This window comes from Castanea sativa, chromosome 9, assembly GCF_040712315.1.
Source record: "Castanea sativa cultivar Marrone di Chiusa Pesio chromosome 9, ASM4071231v1".
Lineage (NCBI taxonomy): Eukaryota > Viridiplantae > Streptophyta > Magnoliopsida > Fagales > Fagaceae > Castanea > Castanea sativa.
The window spans coordinates 4008872-4033374 of record NC_134021.1 but is presented as its reverse complement, the minus strand read 5'-3'; the positions used below and the strand labels follow the sequence as shown (position 1 = coordinate 4033374).

General features: G+C 35.0%; 4 protein-coding genes across 4 annotated transcripts; 3 read left to right on the top strand and 1 right to left on the bottom strand.

Annotated features, from left to right (window-relative positions):
• Window positions 1–10671: 10671 nt before the first annotated feature.
• On the top strand, window positions 10672–11679 carry LOC142610506 (uncharacterized). Its single transcript, XM_075782318.1, has 2 exons — window positions 10672–11097; window positions 11197–11679. The coding sequence occupies exons 1-2, from the start codon at window positions 10672–10674 to the stop codon at window positions 11677–11679; spliced, it is 909 nt and encodes a 302-aa protein (XP_075638433.1).
• Window positions 11680–12132: 453 nt separating this feature from the next.
• Window positions 12133–13332, top strand: LOC142610505 (uncharacterized). Its single transcript, XM_075782317.1, has 2 exons — window positions 12133–12656; window positions 12870–13332. The coding sequence occupies exons 1-2, from the start codon at window positions 12133–12135 to the stop codon at window positions 13330–13332; spliced, it is 987 nt and encodes a 328-aa protein (XP_075638432.1).
• A 1099-nt stretch (window positions 13333–14431) lies between these two features.
• Window positions 14432–15220, top strand: LOC142610613 (polyubiquitin). The gene has a single exon (XM_075782476.1). It carries the CDS (start codon window positions 14637–14639, stop codon window positions 15096–15098), a length of 462 nt encoding a protein of 153 aa, XP_075638591.1. The 5' UTR covers window positions 14432–14636; the 3' UTR covers window positions 15099–15220.
• A 1680-nt stretch (window positions 15221–16900) lies between these two features.
• On the bottom strand, window positions 16901–23782 carry LOC142609784 (MLO-like protein 6). Its single transcript, XM_075781504.1, has 15 exons — window positions 23528–23782; window positions 23347–23404; window positions 23007–23248; window positions 21847–21963; window positions 21720–21780; window positions 19541–19629; window positions 19370–19444; window positions 19186–19280; window positions 18959–19008; window positions 18510–18550; window positions 18252–18425; window positions 18132–18167; window positions 17969–18036; window positions 17830–17890; window positions 16901–17693 (listed from the first exon to the last, which is right to left on the bottom strand). The coding sequence occupies exons 1-15, from the start codon at window positions 23648–23650 to the stop codon at window positions 17271–17273; spliced, it is 1713 nt and encodes a 570-aa protein (XP_075637619.1). The 5' UTR covers window positions 23651–23782; the 3' UTR covers window positions 16901–17270.
• Window positions 23783–24503: the final 721 nt, after the last annotated feature.

The following is a 24503-nucleotide window of genomic DNA, read 5'->3' as shown; positions in this document are numbered from 1 at the left end:
AAAAAAAAACCATAACCACCAATCAATTCACTTCATTAGATTCTCATTAAAAAAAATTCACTTCAGTATATTTTTTGTTTATTCTATTATCAATTTAAATTTTAGCTCAACAATAATAAGTAATACTATTTTTAAACCACTATTTACTGGTACAAAAATATTATGCTCCTATGACCAAAACCAATACCAACAAGCAGCGAAAACACTTTTTGTCACAATATCATGGTACAAATAGATTTTTTTTTTAATTAATTAAATGAGAATTTTCTACCTTTTGTAATTTAATTTGGATTTGAATTAGTCTGCTGGAACACAAGTTCCGTCACACACAACAAAACTTATGTAACTAACATTTTGAATGAATCATCACAATTTCTAGTTTTGTCACACATGTATGGTTTCAAAAGTGTAAGTTCTAGAAGAAGAAAAAAATGTAATCCAACCCAAAAATAACTAATCTACAAAGCAAGCATCATAGATTCTACGTTTATCATCATCATCATCATAAGAAATCATAGCAATCCAAAAGATTATACAAGAAATCATTTGCATATTGAGTGCTATTTCACAAAGATTATTTGGAAGAGGGTGTTCAAAAAGTATGTCGGCTTAGTAGAGATGTTTGAAGCTACAACTCATTTATCATTAGAACTTCTTATGTTATTGAATGTATGATTGCTTCCTACCTTATGTCTAATGCTTGATGTCCATTTGCAATGTGTCAGTTATAAATTACTTACTTTGATATTTGTTGGTGTGTATAAATACCATTAGGTATACTTTTTGTTTAATTTTTACTTTACTGATTGATTGTATTAATAGTATCAAAATATGTACAAGATATGTGCTTCTCGTATGTCCAGGCATCTATTGAAGGCACTTGTAGAAACGTTAGTTACTAAGCATTAGAATCCTAAGATGGATGCCTTTGCAAGATTATATATACTATTATGCAAAGGGAACTAATTACTTTTGGAACTTCCATAGAATTCTTATTAAAATTTCCTGATTGTTATATTTAATTAGTCGCAGACCCATACGATACGTGTGAATAAATAATTATTTTATAATTGTAATATGATGTATAATTTTTTTCTCTAAAATTTGTTGAAGATAATTTTTTCTCTCTAAAAATTAAACAATTTATATTCAGTTCAATTAGGTTTACTTTGGTCCCATTTGATCCAATTTGGTCCACTTGTTCAATTTCGGTCCTCTTCGGTCCATTTTGGACTAATTGGGCTTTGATTGATTCTTTTTATATGTTGTATTTTCAAGTTTAGCTCAAAAATTCATTTTTTTTTTCTTCTTAATTTTTGGGTAGAAAAGTATGAAATTTTATTATATTTGGGCTAAACTCTTTAATTATGAGTAAAACAATACAAATAAAATAGACATTACAAATTAGAAATATAAGCCCTAAAAATGCAATAAAAATAAGAAATATTGAAAAGTCCTATTTGGTCCATTCTGTCCTCTTCGGTCCACTTTGGTTCTGTTTGGTCAATTTGGGTCCCATTTGGTCCATTCCATCCGTATTGGTCCCATTCTTTCCACTTCAATCCTATTCAGTCCACATTGGTCCTATTCAGTCCATTCTGTCCACTTCGGTACTATTCAGTTGACATTGGTCCTATTCGGTCCACTTTGGTCCTATTCAGCCCAGCTTGGTCTTATTCTGTCCTATTTGTTCCTATTCAATCCATTATGTCCACTTTGGTCCTAATTTATCTATTCATTCTTATTCGGTCCGCTTCCGTCCCCTTAAATATAGGGAAAATACATGTTTAGGTTGAGATCACCTATTCTAAATCCAAATTTATTAAAAATATTTATATAAATCTCAAACTCGTAATATTTAAAATCTTAAGCATATCATTTAATGTTACTACACTTTTGTTGAGTTACATTAACATAGCATTTTAGTCCACTTCAGTTTAGTTAAATTTAATTGAAAATCTTTCTAAACATGAAAGCTATGAATATACAAATTTAATTTTTAGGGCAATTACTCATTTGTTTTAAAGTCATTTCTTTTAAATGAATTATATGAGATTGATTATACCTTTGACCAATATATATATATATATATATATATATATATATATATATATATATGTATGTATGTATGCATGTATAATTTTTATTTGAATAAAAATTCAAAATTTTCATCCTCTTAATAGAGATTATTATGATAATCAATTTTTTTCTCTCTAATTATATGATAAGTTTTGGTTATCATACTGAATATGAATAGTTTATCCTCTAAATTTTATTGTAGATAAATTCCTAAAAATAAATAATTTCAACAAGTAATTTCCATCACTCTATTTTTACAAATATATAATTTTATCATTGTTGATGTTTTGATATTTTTTATAATCTTCTAACTATTGTTAATTTGTTATTATGCATTATATTTTCTTAGTGAAACCAAAACTTATCATATAATTACAATTGATATTACTCAAATAATTAATATTACTCTCAACCCAAACTTATTTTTTCCCATTCTTAAGTAGGTACACTAAATTGGACCGAAGTGATCCAAAACAAACCAAATGGACCGAATAGACCTAAGTGGACCGACCAAATAGACCGTATTAACTGAATTTGATGTAATGGACCAAATTCGTCCGACAAGGACCGACTTGATCGAAGTAGACTGAATAAACAAAAATAGGCCGAAGTGAACCAAGTGGACTGAATTGACCGAAGTAGACCGAATGGACCTAATTGAATTGAAGCAGACAGAAATAGACTGAAATGGACCGAATTTTGAATTGTAATTAGCATAACCAAGATAATGTTTGATATAAACTCAAATCCTTACTTCCAAAATAATCAAGTATTAAATCAAACAAAAATAAAATCAATACTGAGAGAGAGAGAGAGAGAGAGAGAGAGAGAGAGAGAGAGAGAGAGAGATACTACTTGTAATGGGGAACTAAAAAAATACAACACCAAAGCATATGAACCTAAAATAGAGTTTTAGAAATCACAATGATTCATCAATATAAAGTAGAGTTGCAAGAAAGAATAAAAATTAGGAGAAAGAGAATAACTACTTTTTAAAGAGAGAATGTAAGAGAGAATTGTAAGAAATTTATAGAAAATAATATAAGAAGAAAAAAGTAAAAATAGAAATATAGTTATAAACACCAAATTATCCAAGTCATGTTATATTATGTAATAAAATAACAATATATTATTATATACTATCTTTATAATGCAATAGTATAACATCTATGAAATCAAAGAGAAGTAAAAATATAAAAACTTAAAAACATAACTTAATTATATCAACCCAAAGTAGAGTTTCAAATAATGCAAAAAATCATCAACCAAAGTAGAGGTGTAAGAAAAATAAAATATTCCACCAAAAAAATGAAAAACAAAATTTTGAGAGAGAGAGAGAGAGAGAGAGAGAGAGAGAGAGAAAGAGAAAGAAAACAACCTTTTGTGTGTGAGAAAATATGTATAAAATGAGAGAGGGAATTGTAAATTTATAGTAAGAGGAGGGAATAAGAAAAGTAAAAAATAAAGGAAGATAAAAAGATAGAGGAAAAGTGATATTAATGTATATGGTAGTGGGAAGATGAAAATGTAAAAGGGAGGGGAAAAGTTGGAGAATATATAATAATAAGTTGAAAAATTAATAAGAAAAAAAAGTTAAAAATAAGAGAGAGAATGTTGGACATGGGTGGATGATGTGGCTCAATAGGAGCGTAGCAACAATAAATGTTACGCTTGAGCTTTTAGATATGTATATAGATATAAATTACTTAGTAGGTTATTCGGGATCCAAATAGCTGGGAAAAACAGAAGTTGGAACTTCTAGAGACTGCTCACATTTTATTTGGTGAGTTATGTATCTTTTTATGCTGATTGTATACTAAGCATGCTGTAATGGTAGCTCTGGGAATATTTTCTAAAGAGTCATTCAAATTCATGTTGAAGAGGTTGATAATGACCTCTAATAATATTTCTTATTTCATCTTGATCGTTAAGATGATAAAATGAGATATTTTCTCGTAATTCATGATTCGTAGGAAGATTTTTCAAGTCAAAATGAGTTCTCTTAGAAGATGAATATTAGACGGGACATAAATTTAGGGTCCTCATATAGATACTAGGGGTGGCAAAATTGGACACGACTCGCGAACCTGAAATGACACGACACGAAAAATTAATAGGTTATGGGTTGATACTTAATGGGTTCGTGTCATATTCGGGTTGACACAATTGACCCATTTGATAAATAGGTTGGGTTAATGTTCAACCTATGAAACCCGTTTGACCCATTTAATTAAATAAAATTTTACCAATATACCCTTCAAACCCTAGGTATATAAACTTATTAGTTGTTATGGTTTTTTTTTTTTGACATATTGTAATTGATTATTTGTGATATTGAGATATGATTTAATTTTGAATGATTATTTATGATGCAGTTATTCATTAGTTTTGAATTTTATATTTAAAATATTTATTTGTTTGTTTTTTCATAAAAATTTTCTCCATTTTAATAAAATCTGATAAACAGGTCAGCATGACTGACCCATTTAATAAATGAGTTAGGTTAGAGTTGAGGAATTTTGACCCGTTTAATAAACATATCAGGTTAGTGTTGACCCATATAGTCGAATAAACATATCAGGTTAGTGTTGACCCATATAGTCGAATAAACATGAATTGACACGACATGAACTTGAGACGTGAACACAAATTGCCACCCCTAGTGCTCTATCTGGTTGGTTGGGCTCCATGAATTCAGTGGAAGGGAAGATGCTGTTCATCCCCATTTTGGTTTTTTTTTTTTCCTATGAAATTATCCTCTAAACACCATTGTGAACTTTGATAAAGCTGATATCTTCAACTAGAACTTGGATGGCTAGGCTATATCTTTCTAGAAAACATAAAGTTGAGTTTGTCATTTTTTAGTCTTTGTCTATGATTGGTGTTAACTATAGGGCAATGTGCCATACCCTAGACTACTTGGAAGAACACACAAAATTACATTTGAGGAAAAACTACCATACCTCCATCAAGCCCTTCATATGGTTTTAAGTCCAAACGAGCTCCAAGAACAAAAACTCTTTAAGGAACTAGGACCTAACCCCAACAAGAGTACACTATACCACAACATTACTTTCATTTACATATTACATGGTAAATCCTAATACTTGTTGGAAGGAGTCGTCTAAGATTTATTAACTATTAAACAAAAATGTAGTAGTCTGAGATGAACAATTTGGGATGGCTACCTTCATAATGAAAAATTGCGCAGGCCAATTGATCACAAAGGGATGCTTCTACTAGTGCGTTCAAACGAAGGACACTTCACACTCCTCTACTGACAAGAAGAGAAATACACCTTATATCTCGTTCTCTATTTTAGCATATAAAACATTAAAATAATAGAAATAAACAACATTTTAAAACCAGCCACACCACCATCAGGACCATAGCAACGATCACAACAACCACTGCCATCACCACTACCACCACCACCGCCCACACCCACACCCACACCCACATCCCCCAACCACTGCAATCCATACAAAGTCACAACCTACGACACCCAAAACATAATAACCATCCAAAACCACCACCACCACCACAACGACCATCACCATGACCGCCACCCAAAATCAAATCACAAACCTACCAAACCCACATTACAACCACTAATCCAACCCAGCTACAACTACCAACCACCATGCAACCCAGCAAAAACATAGAGGTCTCACTCACACAAACTTATATTGGTGGCAACGGCAAAACCCAAGCGAGCCACCAACGAGTGACGATTGCCACCACACCCAAAATCACAATAACCAACATCAACCCAAATCGAATCAATCTTGAGGTAGGAGAGGAATTTAATGTGGTGGAGAGATGGGTCTGTTGATCTAAAGCAGAAATCTAAGATGACCTTGGTGGTTCGCATTGGAGAGGAGGTGGTAAGAGGAGGAATAAAGAGAAAGGGGTGAGATAGAGTGATGGAGTATACAACGGATAGAAGAGACAGGGACAGAGAAAGAGAGAAGCACAATAGAGAGAAAGAAAGGAATTAAATAATAGTAACAAAGATCATTGTAGCATGTTGCTTGTTTTTTTTAAGCTTTGGCACCTTTGATGTAGCATAATTTTTGGTGGTTGGAGTACCAAAATAATTATTTCAAATTTTTATTTTTAATAGCTTATTAGGGCATCATACCTTGAAAATCAAAATAATTTATTTCCTTCAAATATTTAAGTGATTCCTAACGAGAGATTTAAATAGCTCATTATAGTTGTTCCAAAAGCGTGAAATTTAAATTGACGTCATTGAAATTAGGGAAAATTACAGTAAATCCACAGTGGTTAGATCCATTTTTACTTTGTCTACCCGTAGTTCAAAACTTAACACTTTGTCCACCTGTAATTCAAAACTTAACACTTTGCCCTTCTGAGGTAACTTCTGTTAGGAATCTATTACCCACCTCTCCCTTTGCCGTTAGAGAAACATATTTTTAGGGAAAAATAATCATAACAAAAATAATAAAAAAAAGCTAGGGTTTTTGATTGCTTAAGAACTTCTATGAGAACACATTTTCTCAATGCAAAATGAATTTTTAACCAAGCCCCATGTTAAACAAAAGATATATCGAAGTAAATAACAACAAAAACAAAAACAACAAGGACAAGGACAATGTTGTCAAAAAGTCTAACCTGGTTTCTTCCTCAGCTTGTCAATTCTTAATCCCATAATCTTCACCATCACTCCCAGACCTAGAAGACAAACTCGAATTCAAATTCAAACCTGCACCACTTTCCTAAATCCACTTCCTTCCAATCCCATCAAACGCGCCTCACATCATTTCTTATACTCAACAGTCACACACCCCATATGAAATAAACATTGCACCACGTATCCAACAACCCACACCCTCAACGGCACAACTAGCCTTTCCTCCACGCTCAGCCCCAACACCACCAACCCGACCCCAATAAACGCAAAGTTCCAAAGCATATTCAAAACCAAAACTGGTTTCGAGTATGCCTAGTGGCTTTGCCTTTCCTCTAATTGCTCCGCCACATTCTCAACCACTTGAACTGACGGCTCTCGGAGCATCATGCGTCGCCTGCTTGTGGGGTGGAGGAGCCAAGCAGGGCTGCGTTGTGCACATAATGCTCGACCCACAAGTGGATTTACTCAATTTCTTTGAAGATTTTTTTGGGTATTTTTTGCTTTCCGGTTCTGAGGTTATGCCTTTCCCGTGAAGTCTCAGAGATTTTCTGAGATTCGTGGGCTGCTGTGGTTCTGGAGTGTTCTTATGGTGGAGAAATCTCGGAGATCTACGGAGACTCCTGGGTGTTGACAATCGAGGTTCTTATGAGGTAGCTAATTGGGTTGGTGAGAGAAGCCAATATCATAGTGGGATTTGTGTGCTATTCCTCCACTTTGTTCTCATAGAAGTTCTTAAGCAATCAAAAACCCTAACTTTTTTATTTTTGTTATGTTTGTTTTTCCCCAAAAATATGTTTTTCTAACAGCAAAAGGAAAGGTGGGTAACAGATCCTTAACGGAATTTATCTCTGGTGGGCAAAGTGTTAAGTTTTGAACCATGGGTAAGCAAAGTGAAAACGGGTCTAATCACAGGTGGGTTTACTGTAATTTCCCCTTAAAATTAATTGAAGAGTTTAACTTGTCATTGTTAGAGCTGCCTAAAAGTTTAACTAGGGTTGTAAACAAGCCGAACTTTGTCGAGTAGTGAATGTTTAAGCTCAGCTCAACAACAAAATTAGAATGTTCAAGTTTGGCTTGAGCATAAATCAAGCCTACAAATAAAGTTCAAAAAATTATTGAACATTAAAAATCAAACCTACAAATAATTTTCATGAGATCTGCATCAGGGTTTAATAAACAAACCTAAAACATGGTTCTAGGTAGCTCAATTAGTAAAGTCTCTGATGGTCGAATAAGAGATATGAGGTTCAATTTTTGCTTACACCAAAAACCGATTGGTGTCTCGATTTGATGATAAAGATCTATCATCAGGAGCGGACGTCATAGGTTAAAACTCTTTCAAAAATAAAATAAAGTAAATAAACCTAAAACCAAAACTTAAGTTGACTTATTTATAAATGGGTTGTGTTAACGGGCATCGCAAGGTGCCTGTTAACAACTTTTTTGGCTTTTTTTTTACAACTCTTTTGTCTTTTTTGCAGCTTCATAAGTACTTTTATGTCTTTTTGTTTCATTTATCTCATTTTTTATTACGTAGGACCCACATTAGGGAAACCTTAACAAGCACCGTGCAGTACTTTTTAACATTTCCCTTTATAAATAAGCAAACATGAATGAAGTTCATAAAAGCATTCCCATTAGGTGATGCCAAATATTTGGCATTTGACACACCAAACACTAAAAAACCACTCTCATCAGGTGTTTTAAATGCCATAATATTTGACATTGATGAACAGTGCAATCTCAAATTTGAGACCGCATTGTTCACAATTTGTAAAACTTATATTATTTTTTTTATTTAGGTGGGGCCCGCTTTCTTTTCTTCTTATTTTTATTGTCTTTCTTATTTCCTTGTCTTTCTTCCCTATCTCTCATTCTTGCTTTCAGTGTCCAACCATTTCTCTGCTCTCACTTTCTCTCCTTCTGCTCGATGTCTTTGCCTCTATCTCCGACGAAACCCAGGACGGAGCATCAAGCCAAGCCGATCTCTATCGTAGTGGTTTTTTTTTTTTTTGTGTGATTTGATGGTAGATTCGACAGTGGTTATGTAGGTTATGGATTCGGTGCTTTGGATCGGCGTTCAGCGGTGTTGTGTGGGTTGTGGGTCGAGGTTTTGGGTTGGTTTTAGGTTTTTGTTTGATCAATTGGGTTGGGGTTTCAAACCACTCTCTATTTTTAAAAAAAATTTGTGAGAGGATTTTGGCAGTGGTGGCTGTGAGTTTGTGGCATTGGTGGCTATGGGTCTGTGCCAGTGGTGATTGTGGGTTTGTGGTGTTGGTGGCTGTAGGTTTGTGCTAATGGTGGCTATGGGTTTGTTGAGGGTATGAGTTTGGTAATGGGTTTGTGTTGGTGGTGGTTGTCGGTTTCTTAATGGGTTTGTGTTGGTGGTGCTACAATTGCGGTAGTGGTATGGGTTTGTGCCAATGGTGGTACGGTTGTGGCAGTGGTTGTTGGTGACTGCAACCCACTGGATGTGTACTTGTATTATGAATTGAGGAATTAATATACTATTTTATTGTGTTGTAAATATTATTTTAATATATAGAATTGAACAATATAACATCTGATGTAGGGGATATAATAAATGATATGCTAAAATAATAAAGTAGGTTGTTTAATGTGTCAAAATGACATTTTTATAGAACAACCGATGAAAATGCTCTAAATAGTTTGGTTTATTTACAACCCCAAATTCAACCCATTGGACTCGGTTAAAATTTTTAATTGGCTTCACCCATTGATTTGGTCAAAAGCAAGTTATCATTTATAGATGTATTAGAGCACTCTCATCAGCTATCTTAAATGTGCCAAATGTCAAATATTTGGCATTTGGCACATCAAAACATAAAAAACAGAGTATCATGAGGTGTGCTCAATATCTCAAATTTTTGAGATATGCTACAGTAGGCTTCTATGTATGGCACCGTACGGAGAGATGTGGTATATTTTTATTACTATTTTATTCAACTTTCTCTCATCCCAATTAAAAGATCTCTCCAGAGCATCACGTTAAGCCACATGATCTGCTTCTCCATCTCCACTCTCCCATACCCATTTCTTCTCCATACCCATTTCTTCTCCCCTTTTCCCTTTTTCTCTATTCTCTTCCCTTTCATGAATCATGAGCCACCACCAATTTCCTCTCCACCATCTCACAAATTCCATCATCATTGATCTATAATTCCTTCATCGGCTTTTTTCCCCCCCTTTTGTTCGTTCTCTCCTCTCTGTTCTATCTCACACTGAATCGGTTTCATCTCCGAGTATGTCACACCGAATCGGTTTCATCTCAAAGTATCTCACACCGAATCGGTTTCATCTCGGAGTATCTCACACCGAATCGGTTTCATCAGAGTATCTCACACCGAATCGGTTTCATCTCGGTATCGCCAATTTGCCAATTTATTGACTCGCCGATTTGCCGATTCATCGACTCGCCGATTCAATCTCGGTATCTCTGAGGGTTACATCGATTCGTCGATTCTCAGTTTCACCGATTCAATCTCAGTTTCATAGGTAAGTTCTCTGTGATTCTTTGAAGGTTTCTCTCTTAGTTCATATGTGCTGTGTGTTGTCACTGTTGTGTTCTGTTTTTTTTTTTTTTCAATTCTTTTGCATTACCGAATGATTACTTGGATGCAAACTATGAGACACTACGGATTCTAAATTCCAATTCTAGCATTTAGGCTATGAGACACTACGAATAATCTATGAGACACTACGAAATTCTAATATTCCATGCTCTGTGTGTGTTGAAGGTGAACCTATCAGTCACAATTTCACAAAGCCATATATATATATATATATATAAATAAATCTTTTGCAATAATTCCTGTTTTTGTGCATTCAGATATGCATTTGATTTTTATTTTTTATTTTGGGGGGGCTCTCTTTGGACTACCTAAATTATTTTTATCTACATATCTATTTAGAGCATGGACTTAGGACATTATGCATTGTACACTGATGTCTTACGGGGGAATATTGATCTTGAGGAGGAACTTTTCGGTGTATTTGAAAATACTCCCATGTTAGTCCAAGATTCTCCACCGAATGATGAAGTTGCCACTTCTAAGAAAAAAACATCACGTGGAATCAACTTCAGTCCTGAGGAAGACAAGCTGCTTGTAGCAGCATGGCTCAATACCAGTGTCGATCCTGTGTATGGTAATGAGCAACATAAAACAACATTTTATGGCAAAGTTGCAAAATACTTCAAGGACCACAAGACTACTTCTACACGTAGTCAAACATCCCTAACAAGCCGATGGGGAGTGATTAATAGGGAAACAGTTAAATTTTGTGGGTCCTTAGCTAAAATTGAAGCAAAGAATGAAAGTGGAACCACGGCTAATGACAAGGTATAAATTTTGCAGTGGTCCTTAATTTTTTTAGATTTACAACACAAATGAATTGTTTGAAGAAACTGATTATGTTATATTTATTTAATTTTTTTTTAGATTGTGAAAGCAAGGGAATTTTTTAAAGAAATTCACGGTTACTCTTTTCAATATGAACATTGTTGGCTAGTGTTGAAGAATTTTCCAAAGTGGGCATCTACTATGCCTAGGGAAGATTCAAGAAAAGAAATGCCTCAAACTCCAGATGCAATAGATCAAGGAGGGGGGGTTGATGACACTATGGATTTCGAGAGGCCAATAGGTAGAAAAGTTGAAAAGGCTAATCGAAAGAGAAAAGATGATGGGAAAGATGTTGCAACAGAATATTTGAAAATGAAAATGAAAATTATGGAAGAAACTTGTGCACAAGAAAGAGAGAAAGTACGTATCAAAGCGGAAAAGGCTCGCTTGCAAGAGTTGAAAGAGAATGAAAGAATTATGATGCTAGACACAAGTGGCATGAACGAAGACCAAAGAACTTTTTATGATGGACTCCAAAAGGAAATCCTTGCGAAACAAAGATCAAGTCATTCGTTGGGTTGAAATGATGTTAGTGATGTCTTGTTTCAACCTTATTTTGGTAGTAACTTATTTTAGGCCTTGATATGTATTTTGTGGCATTTTTTGGGTACAACTGATTTTAGGTCTTAGATATGTTTTTTGTGATCTTAGTAAAAGGTCTTGACTGCTTTGGTTAGTGACTGCTGTGTTATTTTGGTTAGTAACAAGGTCTTATTTTGGTGTTGTATGCTGTGTTAGTGACTGCTGTAGTGTAGTAGTATCAGTGACTGCTTTGGTTATATTTTTATATAGTTTCTATGCTTGTCTTGACTGTTGGGCTCTTCTAATTGTTTCCGAAATATATCCATTGGTTATATTTTATATTCTTTACATAATGATCAAACATTCTTTTAAAGTTATCGATTTCATTTCATATTAAGTTTCTTGCATCAATATTGATAATTTCTTTCCAATGTTTTCTTCTAGTTTATCTCCATGTATCATTCTTTTTTGCAAAAATTGCTTGATGATGACTCAGATGAAGATGAGATAATTATAAAACTTCTCACGGGTTCAACATCACAACGTAAGCGGCGTCAGTATATCGACCGTAATCATTTGGCAGGCCATAAAAGGCTTTATGATGACTACTTTGCCGACGAACCTGTATATCCTCCCAACGTATTTCGAAGGAGATTTCGAATGAGACGTTCTCTTTTTCTACGAATCATATCTAAGGTAGAAGCTCATGAACCTTACTTTATCCAAAAAAGAAATAATGCCAAAAAGCTTGGTCTATCTCCCCTTCAAAAGATGACCGTTGCACTTAGGATGCTTGCTTATGGAATAAGAACTGATTTTATGGATGAATATGTGAGAATAGCAGAAAGCACTGCAATGATGAGTCTGAAAAAATTTGTTGCAGCAGTAGTTGCTATTTTCTCAGAGGAATACTTGAGGTCACCAAACAATGAAGACCTCGCTAGATTGTTAGCCCATGGCCAAAACCGTGGATTTCCAGGCATGTTGGGAAGTATTGATTGCATGCATTGAAAATGGAAAAATTGTCCAACTGCATGGAAAGGGATGTATTGTGGTCATATTCATGAGCCAACTATTATTTTGGAAGTAGTGACTTCATATGATCTTTGGATATGACACTCATTTTTTAGGTTACCTGGGTCAAACAATGATATTAACGTGTTGGAGCGGTCTCATGTATTTTCTGAGCTTGCACAAGGACGTGCTCCTGCAGTTAATTACTTAATCAATGGTCATGATTACACAATGAGATACTATCTTGCCGATGACATATATCCAAAATGGTCAACACTTGTGAAGACAATCCCATCTCCACTAGGAGCAAAAAGAAAATTCTTTGCAAAAGCTCAGGAGGCATATAGGAAGGATGTAGAGCATGCATTTGGAGTGCTTCAAGCACGATTTGCAATTGTACGTGGACCTGCACGGTTTTTCTATCATGAAACACTACAAGATATTATGAAAGCATGCATAATTCTTCATTACATGATTATTGAAGATGAGCGAGATGAAGCTGGAGTAGTGGACTTAGATTATGAACAAATTGATGAGATTTCATGTACACCAATATCACATGAGCGGACAAATGAATTTACGGGGTTCATTGAAGTTCATCAATGCATTAGGGATCTAGAAGTTCATTCTCATCTCTAAAAGAATCTCGTTGAACATTTATGGCAATTACAAGGAGAGTCGTAAAAACTTTTGGTTTTGTTTATTTGTCTCCTCTTCTTTATGGAGTTGTCATTAAAACTTTTGATTTGGTTTATTTCTTTCATTTTGTTTATGAAGCTGCCATTAAAACTCATTGGCTATGTTGTTTTGTTGTGTTAAGTACTAGCCAATTGTTTTGTTATGTAAAATTTAAGTACTATTTGCCATCAAGGAAGTGGCAAGCTCAACTCTGTTTAATTTAATGAGTTTTCTATGTGAGTTAATGTTATTGGATATGAGTTATGCGTGTAAGTTTTCTATGGACTATATTGGCAGTTTAGTTCAATTGAAACTTCAACTTGACAGGTTGGCTTTTAGATAATTCTTCATAATATGTTTTTGGCTTTTGATATGAGTCTTGGCAGGTTCAACGTTTTGTTTTGTTTTTTTATTTTATTATTTTTTTTAAGGTGACAGGTTCTGAGTTTTTTATTTTATTATTATTATTATCTTTTTGTGAAGGTGACAGGTTATGAGAAAATGATACTGTTTTTTTTTTACAAAAGGAGATAGAGAAAATGTTACCGTTAGAATAAGAATTTTTGAAAATACGGCGGTTAGGAACAAATAATAAAGAAAGAATAAAATAAGAATTAAAAAATAATATTTAAATGAAGTGGTTAAAAAATAGAACATCTGATAAATGAGATGTTGTAAAATAATATGTTAGAATAATAAAATAAATTTTTAATGTGTCAAAATAATTCTTTTTTTAAATTTTAAAGAGCTGATGAGAGTACTCTTAGCCTATGTCCTCCGTTGGATGTCCTCTTAAGAGTCCATCTAACTATTTGGTCGACATTACTCGTGGTCGTGGGTTTTCAGGCAGCATGTCAATTCAAACGCCGCTCCATACCTAAATTAAGGGATTTTTGTTTTAATTTTAATTTTTTTTTTAAATTGCATTTGGCAACGGTACCCAACCAAGAAATTTCTAGAACTTTATTAAAAAATTTTAAAAAAGAAAAAAAGAAATTTCTAGAACTACTTGGAGAGAACGTAGAGTATAATTTCCTAGAAAGGCTAGAATAGTAGAATACCAACCCTCCCAACAACTCTTTTTTATCTCCACCGCTCCTTTGTCGTAAGTTCCGGATCACACGCATCCCATTACGTCATTGAGTCGGCATACTACGTCTTCTATATAAATCACCTTTACTTCCCCTATCTCCTCATACAAATATCTCTCCAATTTCATCGTCTCCCTAATTCTCCCTATTTCTTATACTCACAATCATCCAAAGATGCAGATCTTCGTGAAAACCCTAACCGGAAAAACCATCACCCTAGAGGTGGAGAGCTCCGACACCATAGACAACGTCAAGGCCAAGATCCAGGACAAGGAAGGCATTCCCCCGGACCAGCAGAGGCTCATCTTCGCCGGTAAACAATTGGAGGACGGCCGTACCCTCGCCGATTATAATATTCAGAAGGAATCGACTCTGCATTTGGTGTTGAGGCTCCGTGGAGGTATGCAGATATTCGTGAAGACTCTGACTGGGAAGACGATTACTCTGGAGGTGGAGAGTTCTGATACGATCGACAATGTGAAGGCGAAGATTCAGGATAAGGAGGGAATCCCTCCGGATCAGCAGAGGCTGATCTTTGCTGGGAAGCAATTGGAGGATGGGAGGACTCTCGCTGATTATAACATTCAGAAGGAGTCCACTCTTCACCTTGTTCTTCGTCTTCGCGGTGGCCAGTAAAAGATTTTCTCTGAAAGAAGAAGGTTTAATGTGTTGAAAGTTATTTTAAGAACTCTGTGTTGTGGTTTAATCAATGTATTTATAATATCTAATTTAAATAATAGTACCTTTGTTTGTTCAAATTTCTGTGTTTTCTATGCCTTAATTCAATATGATTAATAGATATGTTTGATGAATAGAATGGACCTTCAAATTGGTCCTCAAATAACTAGTTTTCTAGATTTTGTTGGATTGAATATGAATTGGCTGCCGGATGGGCAGTACATATAATAGTATGCTACATGGGACTGACCAAATTTTCATTAGTGTTAGAAATTGTTGTTAGAGGGAAATTGTGAGTGCTACAATTAAGTTACAGAATCAATGTTAATCGCTTTCATCTCTAGTACCATGTGATGTGTGTTAGTTAAAACTGAGAAGTTATTGTGAAATATACTCAAATTAGCTTCCTGTTAGTAGCTACAGCTGAAATGTTGCTGATATTTTTTATCAGTGGTCTGGATAAATAATGTTTTGATTCAAAGCTCTGAGATAACTGTTGAAATTCATGCTATTCTATTGCTTCTCTGTCAGCTTTCTGCCTTGTGGAAACCAGAGGTTTCTGCTTATGATTGCCGGTTATGTAGTGTTTGTTCTGTTCAAATTCAATTGTCAGAATGGATAAAACTAGTAGTTCGGGTTATAGATTATTTGGTTCCTATAAGAAGTGGTTTTTAAGTGTGCTTTCCTTGGTTCTTTCGTGATTCTGTTCTGCTTTAACTAGTTATTCTGATTCTGAATAGACGCATGTTTAACTATCTGTGTTTGGTTCAGGATCTTTTATTTGATGAAATTTAGACTTGGTGCTTTCAATGTCAAGAATACAATTATATGATATTTCTTATCTATATAGCATTTGTCTCCCTTCCCTATTCAAAGTGTTAAGCCACTTAAATTGAGATTTCTTTGAGCTATTGCTCTGCTGACAGCCACATGCTACTTGTGAGGCCGTTGGTGAGTGTGATTGATTGGTTTGGAGTGTGTTGATTTAGTATGTACAAATGTATTTGGATTCTTATTCTCATTAGGGGATGATTGTGTCTTATGAAACAAGACGGTCGTATAAAAAAGAGCAAAACATGAAAATTTTGTAGATGAATATCAAGTACGCATAATTAAGTGTTGAAATTGAAAACGTTTTCCAATCTTCTAAATCCAGTAGCTTTTGATATTATATTGTTCTAGAGAATTGTTGAATTCATTTGGTCAGGGAAGAATAATTGCTTTGGTAGTAAGAGTGGTGCTTGATGCTTACATTGTTGAATAAGTGACTTCCTAGTGCTAGAGGAGAATGTCCTGATCTTTATGATTCTCTATTGTTATTCTTTTTTTGATAAGTGATTCTCTATTGTTATTCCTACAATGACTTATAAAATGCCCTCGGTCTTTTTTCTTTTATTTATTTATTTATTTTTATTATTATATGTAATGAATTTGGCTTGTCATGATTCCAAAATTTCCTCTGTTATATTCATTCGGTACCTTGGATTTTAGGCACTTCTTATTAGTATTTTTTTTTCCCTCTAGCTGTTGGAAGTCTGCATTCGGCAGTTACTTTTATGTATGTACACTCTTATGTTTACCCCTCCCTTGAGTAAAGTTTAGCTCCAAACTGGGATGGAGCTATCTCCTCTCCACCTACATGGTGATTTATAAGATTATCTATGTGTATATTTAAACAAGTCTCATAACTTATTACAAAAGTTATGTGATCAAAACTACACGAGTGGTTTCTTCAATCACCACATTGAGTTGGAGCAAGATAGCCCCAAACTAGTTTTGAGCTAATTCTTCCTTTGCTCTAAGGGGTGGCTTTGCGCCATGAATTGAGTGGAAGGGAAGAAGATGGTCTTCCTCTATATTATTCCTCTCCTGAAACTATCCTCTAAACACCATTGTGAACTTTGATGGTGGTGATATCTTCAAATATAAATCTTTCCAGAAAGTTTTATCAATTTTTAGTCTATGATTGGTGTTACATAAATGAACAAAGATACAGAGTGTTGCCACACCTACAGAATGGCTGCCAGGCAGGCTGGTGACTGCCGTCTGGTTCCAAAGTCTCTTCAGACCTCTATATCTCTATCTCTACATTGCCTTTTTTTCCTCTTTATTTTTATGTAATTTTTTAATCTAGCTGTTGTCAAATGAGAAATCTATTGAGTGAACGTCAATTTCATGCTGAGCACGAAATGGATGACGAGATGAAGGCGAATGTGTGGAGCTCGGCTCATGAGCACTGCTCTCTTCTTGTCCATGGTTTCTCTGGTTCTTTGGCAATGATATCTGATCATGGTGGTGAGAGGATGAATGGGGGCCATTCATATCCCAACCTTCATTATTGAAATTGGACATCCTTTGCGTTTTATGAATGCTGTCTAGTTCACCTTGGTAGTGATGAAGAAGATGGACAGGAGACAAGGAATGCATTGGGGTTTCTGGCGTACTGGTTGAATGTTGATTCTGTTTTATGTTTTTCTTTGCTTTGTGGTGCCACTTTCGTAGTGCATTTGCCACTCTTTCGTTGAAAATTGTTGGCTTCATGGTCGAACCCATCTGTCAATTGTCATGAATCATTTAGATTTCTTTATGCCAATGAATAAAAAGATTGACAATCAACATGGAATAATACTTGGTTGATGAATTATTGAATTTTTTATTTCCTCTGCATATTTAGGGCAGCAAGTCTTACCTGTGTTACCAAAGCATATAGCGGAAGAGTCACATAGCTGCATAGAATCTGTACGAGGACCCTGCTCAAATGGCAACAACCACCAGCATCATTAAATTCAAGTTTCATTCGTCTAGGGAATTGTCAGTATGAAACTCACCCCATAGATATCCTGATGATCACATCTTCCAACTTCTCATGGAAGCAAGATTTTAAGCCAAATTGATGCTGGTTACATAGGAAATAATAAAAATCAATTTTGGGATTTTGTTAGGAAAACCAGTCAATTGTTTAAAACTAGAGTTAGTAGCTGGATGGTTTACCCAAGTCCACACAAAGAAGGCCAGTTGAAAGGCATTCTGCAAGAGCAAAAAAAATGATCAAGAATGGATGAAATTATATAGTGGATTAATGGCATACAATAAAATATTTGATAGTAGTACCTGAAAGAGAACAAAGTGGATAAGATAAATAATGAGGCGAGGGCGATTGAACCAGAAAAGGTCATCACCAGGCTGAACTAGTGGAGTTCCTTTAACCACCCCTCCTCTCTCTTGAATTCTCAAACCCATCTTGGTTATAATGACTTGTAGCTTTGTCCCAACCATTAAAATTATCTACAGAAGCACCATATAGCAATTAAATGTTTGCTGGAGTGTCCAACAAAGTGAATATGTGAAATGGGCCAAGATGATGCTTACAATCAGTGGAAGGAAGGGCAGCCACAGAAAAGAAAACCAACCTGTAAATTTTAAAAAATAAATAAAGTAACGAGAAGAAGAAGATGACCAAGTTTTTTTTTTTTGGATTAAAACGAGTAGGGGGGTTTGAATTCATGTTATCTACATAGGGGAGATCAGGTTATATCTTCTATGACTAATATGACATGATATCTTGTTCGTTTGTTTGCATCCTTCAAAGGATAAAAGATTTTGGAGTTTGGACTATTATATGTTTACATTGTATTAGCAATGTAAGCTTACATGGTACACATTTTGTTTACATTGTACTAAGAATTTTCCGAAGATTTTTATTAGGAAACTTCTCCATTCAAATTACTAGCTCCTGTGAACGAGAATGTTGCACTCACCATTCTCTTGCCCTCCCCCAAAAATACAGTTGAAAGAAGAAAAAGAAAAGAAAGGCTTACCATGGGTATTAAATAGTAGAAACAATACGGCAAAAAACCAAATTGTTGGGCTGCAAGTGTGAAAAAGAATATCAATTGTCTTAATTAGTGAGAGTACTTTCGTAATGACACAAAAATCAAATGCTGCAATCTAGCCTCTATAAAAATATGAGTAGAATTCAATCTGTACTTGGTCCTACAAAACATTTGTCAATTATTTGAATGGCCCAACAGCTAAGAGCACGCACCTTATACCAACAACGACTTTGAAATCCTCTTGAAGTGACCTCTTGATGTATCTCTGGAAATTAAACTTTGTTTGACTCTCAGGTGCTAGATGTGCCTGAAGAAATCAATTATCAAATGAATCACGAAATCTTGGCAACAACAATCAATGGCATTGTAAACTACAAGTATAGGAGGCTAGCTTACAACAATAAAACCATGGCGCAGGGTCAAGTAATCAACTTTGGGGACTGATCTAAAAAACTGTCGGAAGAAACAAACCTGCAAATTTGGAACATGCAAATTGTATACATTTTTTTTTTCTGGCTTTTAAAAAGTAAATACGTAGACAAGCCTTTTTGAGTTTCTGGTGCTCACTGTCCATAGAAGGACTGATGATCGGCTCCAAAAGCTCAAGTGCCGCCGCCCAAACGATGTGTCCCTGGCAAACCTAAATCTTTCTGGGTCTGCATCACAAACCTCACTTTTTTTAATCACATGCAGTATCATAAGACTTTCGTGTAAGCTTGATACACAATATTGTTGGACAGGTTTCTTTTAACTAAAGCTTGAGCTTTAATTTTGAGACGAACGGTTATCTAACTTAGTATCATTGTACTTATTATCTATGAAATCTTTTGTTAGAAGTTCATATTTTGGGACAATCTCTTATGATCTCATCTAACTTTAGAGGAACGCAGAATAGTTTATAACTAGGGATAAAGGTACTTATAATATGTTTGCAACTTTGTAAGCAATGTTAAGGAAACGATTTTTCATACATGTTAGAGGTGTTAAAATGTAACTGAAACAATGGGTAATTACACTAAACCTACCTGTGGTTTGGACAAAAATCACTTTGCCTACCCGTGGTTTGAAAAGTGTCACTTAACCCACCTGAAGTATGTTCCGTTTGTTTTTCGTAACCCACCTCTGTTAAAATCAAGGGTAAATAAGTATTTTTGCTTAAAAATTAGAACAAAAATACAAGAAAAACAAGATCAAAGAATGATATTTGTCTCTCTCTCCTTCCACACAAATTTTGAACACGAAGAACATACCAAGAAACCAAAGAACATGAAGAACCCACCAAAGCCATCACCACCACTGCCACTGAAACACCACAGAATCAGGAAAAAAAAAAAAACAACACTGGCCACCACCACCGAACCACAACAACCCACAAATCACCAGCTACCACCACTACAATATTAACACATCACAAACCCAAAAATTCCAACAAAATTTCCAACCCACAGAACCACAAACAACCACCAAGATCCACACCCATTGCCACTGCCAAACCCACCGCCGAATCACCAGCCACCACTGCCAATCAAACACCACGACCCAAGACCAATCTTCAAAACCTAGAAACATCGATCAAACCCAAGACCCACAACCCACACAATATAACCATCGATCAAACCAAAAAACCACAGAAACATTGATCTAAACCCAAGACCCATGCGATATAAACCCAGACTTCACATTATATACTTGCGCGATATCCGCGTCCCTATCGCTGTTGTCGCCGTCGCTCTCCTCATCCTCCACCACGAACCGGCGGCCACGGTTCGCCACGGAAGGTCTGGCGGCCTCGACCACATCCTCAGCGTCGTCCTCCAAATCAAACACTATGTTCTCCTTCGGGTTTTGCTTGGACGAGCCGTAAGCGAAGGATTCGATCGCCGGAGGGTTGGGGTTTGTGGTGGTGTTGAGGACGCAAGAGGGCTTAAAGGAGTGGTTGTGGTTCTCCCACTTGTCGTCAGAGATTTCCTCGAACACTCGCTTCAATTTTCTTCTTCGTCGAGATTAAAACAGTGCATTTTGGGGGGTTTTTGGTTTAGGTAAGTAAGGGTTTAGACTTCAAAAAGTTGGAAAAGAGAGAGGGACTAGAACGACTGGGAGGATGTACTTTGAAACTGAAAGTAAAGAGACGAAGCGCCATTTGTGCTTTCTTTTTTTACTCTTTTTTTTTGGTTGGGCGAAACTAGAAGGACGCGAGGTGGAAAAAATTTGTATTTAATATGTATTTCCAAATACAGAATCAGATACAATGGCCTGTAATTTTCAAGGGTTGGCTCAAGTGATAATTTTTTTTGGGTATGTTCTTTATGATTTGAGTTTTATTTTTTTTGGGTATGTTCTTCTGGTTTTTTATGTTCAAATTTTTTGTGAATGGAGAGAGAGATAAATACCACTTTTTGATCTTGTTTCTTTTGCATTTTTGCTCAATTTTTTGTTTTGAGAGGAAATAGATATAAAATTTGAGCAAAAATACTTATTTACCCATGATTTTAACAGATGTGAGTTACGAAAAACAAACGGAACATTCCCTAGGTGGGTTAAGTGACACTTTTCAAACCACGGGTAGGTAAAGTGATTTTCACCCAAACTATAAGTGGATTTAGTGTAATTATCCCTTGAAACAATATTTTCACATGAAAAATATTATAAATATATATATATATATATATATATTTTTATATCACAAGACCAATTATATGAATTATATGTTGCTCTCATGGTACGTAGGTGAAAGTGTGAAACCTACCATTGGAGAAATAGTAGTCAGCTGTCCTTGTTTCCATTTCCCATGCCTTCCACTTTCTCATCTGCAAATGGCAAGTTTAGCAAAATATTGTATTGATGAGAGAGCGATTGAAATTGATTATTGGTACCTTTGCTCTGCCCAAAGCCATAGTGATTATACAGTAAAGTACGTGAAAAACTGCAAGCACAAAGATGAAGATATGGAGTTGATGGATGCCATCCGCTGAGACAAAAGAAACTTTACCCTGCATTTATTCAATGTTATATTATAACTGATGTGGTTGATTGATTAGGATGTTTAGTCTCACATTTGGACGACAATGACAAAAATTAGTGATTAATATATATTATTGAGTCCAATTTAATTAAACTACGTTGGATTAATATTGTATTAGCAACTTACAAAGAAATATGAGAATAAATTAACCACATAAAATGTATGGAGTAAAATGGTGTATTGAAATATTGTATTAGGAACTTACAAAGAAATAAGAGAATAAACTACATTAAAATTTTGGATTAAAAAAATGGTGTCTTTGATATATTGTATTAGCAACTTACAAAGAAATATGAGAATATACCAAACCATGAAGAATGGTGACCCCCATGAAAGGGGGAAGAAAAAAAGGTATAAGTATAACTATATCAACTCATACAAATTTCACATTAAATATTACAGACAGTGACGTAACCAGAAATTTTTGTTTAGGGGGCCGATTTGTATTGCTAATTTATTAGTCTATACAAACTTTCATACACATACACAAATACATGCATCTATACACATACATAAAAATTAGTATCTTTCATAATAAATCCTTAAAATTAAATGTTTCATAGAATTAAATTAATTTTTCACCATCTTCCATAGTGAAATCCTTATAATTTTCATTTTCAATATAAGTTACCAAATTGTCTACAATTGTGAGTAAAAACAATTCCAATTAATGAAGTATTCAAAAACATTAATGATCCAAAACTTTAAGAAATACGAGAACACATTTTATCATAAAAAATGAATTTGAGAAACAATTCGTTCTCTATAACTACTAGACAAATTGAACAATTTTTTTAAGAACATTATTGGACCAACTCAAATATTTGGAGCCAAGTCCAATTTTTGAGGACTAATTATTAAAATATTAAATATTTTTATAGAGTAAAAAGAAAATTTCCAAAAATTTGGGAGGCCATGGCCCCACCCTAACACGTAGCTCCGCCCCTGATTACGGAGGCAAAATATTTCATGCAAAAGGAATACTATGAGGAGGAAAATAATTCAACATGCCTTGTCTGCGCATTTGTCATATCCTGCAGCGGCTAAAACACGTCGAGTATCACCACCGCCGCCAAAGTCTGAAATTGTTAGAAGCCTCCGGTGGCCATTCTCTTCGTCCTTGTTTAGTTTTTTCTCTTGCTTTTTATTACAGGGATGCCATGTTGCCCCTACAGCCTTTGTTACGCATATACTCGAAATGGGTCCTTGTCCTACTGCTAGGAGGAAGGATATGAACCCCAATAGCATAAGCTCTGAGAAAGAGATCCTTGAGTTAAATATATAATAGCTGACTCAAACTAAAAATATTATGTTCTAAATTATATGGTTGATAATTAGAGATCTAGCAAACCTGATTTTATCTTTTCAAGAGCTTCATAAAGAGCACTTTTATGTCTCTTTGTTAACCACTGCAAGGTGCAAAAGGCACATTATCATTCATTACCAACCCAACTAATTAATTACACTTACAAAGAAAAACCATATATAATTGTATAAGCACTAGCTAGAGAGACATCTAATATAGCCTTTACCTTTCCTATTAAGTGAATGACATGTTCAAGGATGATAGAAACTACAACCAGCACAAAACACACTACTGCTACTGCCCATGTTGGCGTTTGCTCCAAGGATTGTCCTCCCTCTGCTCCTACCATCTCTTACTATATTTCTTTTTTTCTTTTGGCCTATAATAAGTTACCGTAAAAGAAATTTAGGGAGCAAAAAAATTGGCCTTTTTACCGATTCAACGAGTTGGTTGAGCAAGAAATTGTGAAATACATGTAGCGAGAGAGGAAGCTATAGCTAGGTGACCACTGAAGCTTGCATTCCAATAGAGAGGTGAAGACTAATATATAGGAAAGAGTCCAAGCTGGGGTAGTTGGGAGACCTTGACTTTGGACGTCACCTACGGGAATAGAAAGGAGACTGGGATTGAGACTGGGACGTCACAACTAATGATCTCAACAAAACAAAAAAGATGTCTTTGAGTATATTTTATTTTACAATATTTGTTTGCTAGCTAGTCTCACACCACATTGGTATTTGTAATATTTTTTAATTATAAGTCCTATTCCTTTTTCTTTTCTTTTTTTTTTTTTTTTTTTTGGGGCTTAAATAAGCCTTACTTCATTTGCTTGATAAGTTCATGTGGTTATTTATGATATAAATACACAGTTTTGAGGCAATTTTAGCATTACATTTTGCGGTGCGATTTGGCCATAAATCATCACAACATCACATCTTAGTTATGTGGTCACATTTGTAGTGTAGTGCAGTTTGGTTCAGTGTAGTACATAAAGTGCGGTTTGGTTGGTTTTGGATTGGTATTACAAAATTTTATGGTCAATTACTAGTTTATTATTAATAATTATGATAGTAAATGCGGGTACTAGGATTTTCATCCCAGACCAAGGGATGACCTTGTAGTCATGCTGGCTTGACAACCTTTGTCCCACATCGAGAACATCCCCCCCCCCCCACTTTCTCACTTATAAGCTTGCGCCGTGG

Excerpts from the sequence above, each read along its gene's own strand:
- LOC142610613 (XM_075782476.1), top strand. The coding sequence starts at position 14,637 with ATGCAGATCTTCGTGAAAACCCTAACCGGAAAAACCATCACCCTAGAG.
- LOC142610505 (XM_075782317.1), top strand. The coding sequence starts at position 12,133 with ATGTATCATTCTTTTTTGCAAAAATTGCTTGATGATGACTCAGATGAA. Across the intron at positions 12,657-12,869 it reads GGCCAAAACCGTGGATTTCC|TGCACAAGGACGTGCTCCTG; the intron begins AGGCATGTTGGG and ends ATTTTCTGAGCT.
- LOC142610506 (XM_075782318.1), top strand. The coding sequence starts at position 10,672 with ATGGACTTAGGACATTATGCATTGTACACTGATGTCTTACGGGGGAAT. Across the intron at positions 11,098-11,196 it reads GAACCACGGCTAATGACAAG|ATTGTGAAAGCAAGGGAATT; the intron begins GTATAAATTTTG and ends ATTTTTTTTTAG.
- LOC142609784 (XM_075781504.1), bottom strand. The coding sequence starts at position 23,650 with ATGGTAGGAGCAGAGGGAGGACAATCCTTGGAGCAAACGCCAACATGG. Across the intron at positions 23,405-23,527 it reads TCATTCACTTAATAGGAAAG|TGGTTAACAAAGAGACATAA; the intron begins GTAAAGGCTATA and ends TGCACCTTGCAG. Across the intron at positions 19,009-19,185 it reads AAAGTCGTTGTTGGTATAAG|CCCAACAATTTGGTTTTTTG; the intron begins GTGCGTGCTCTT and ends TCACACTTGCAG.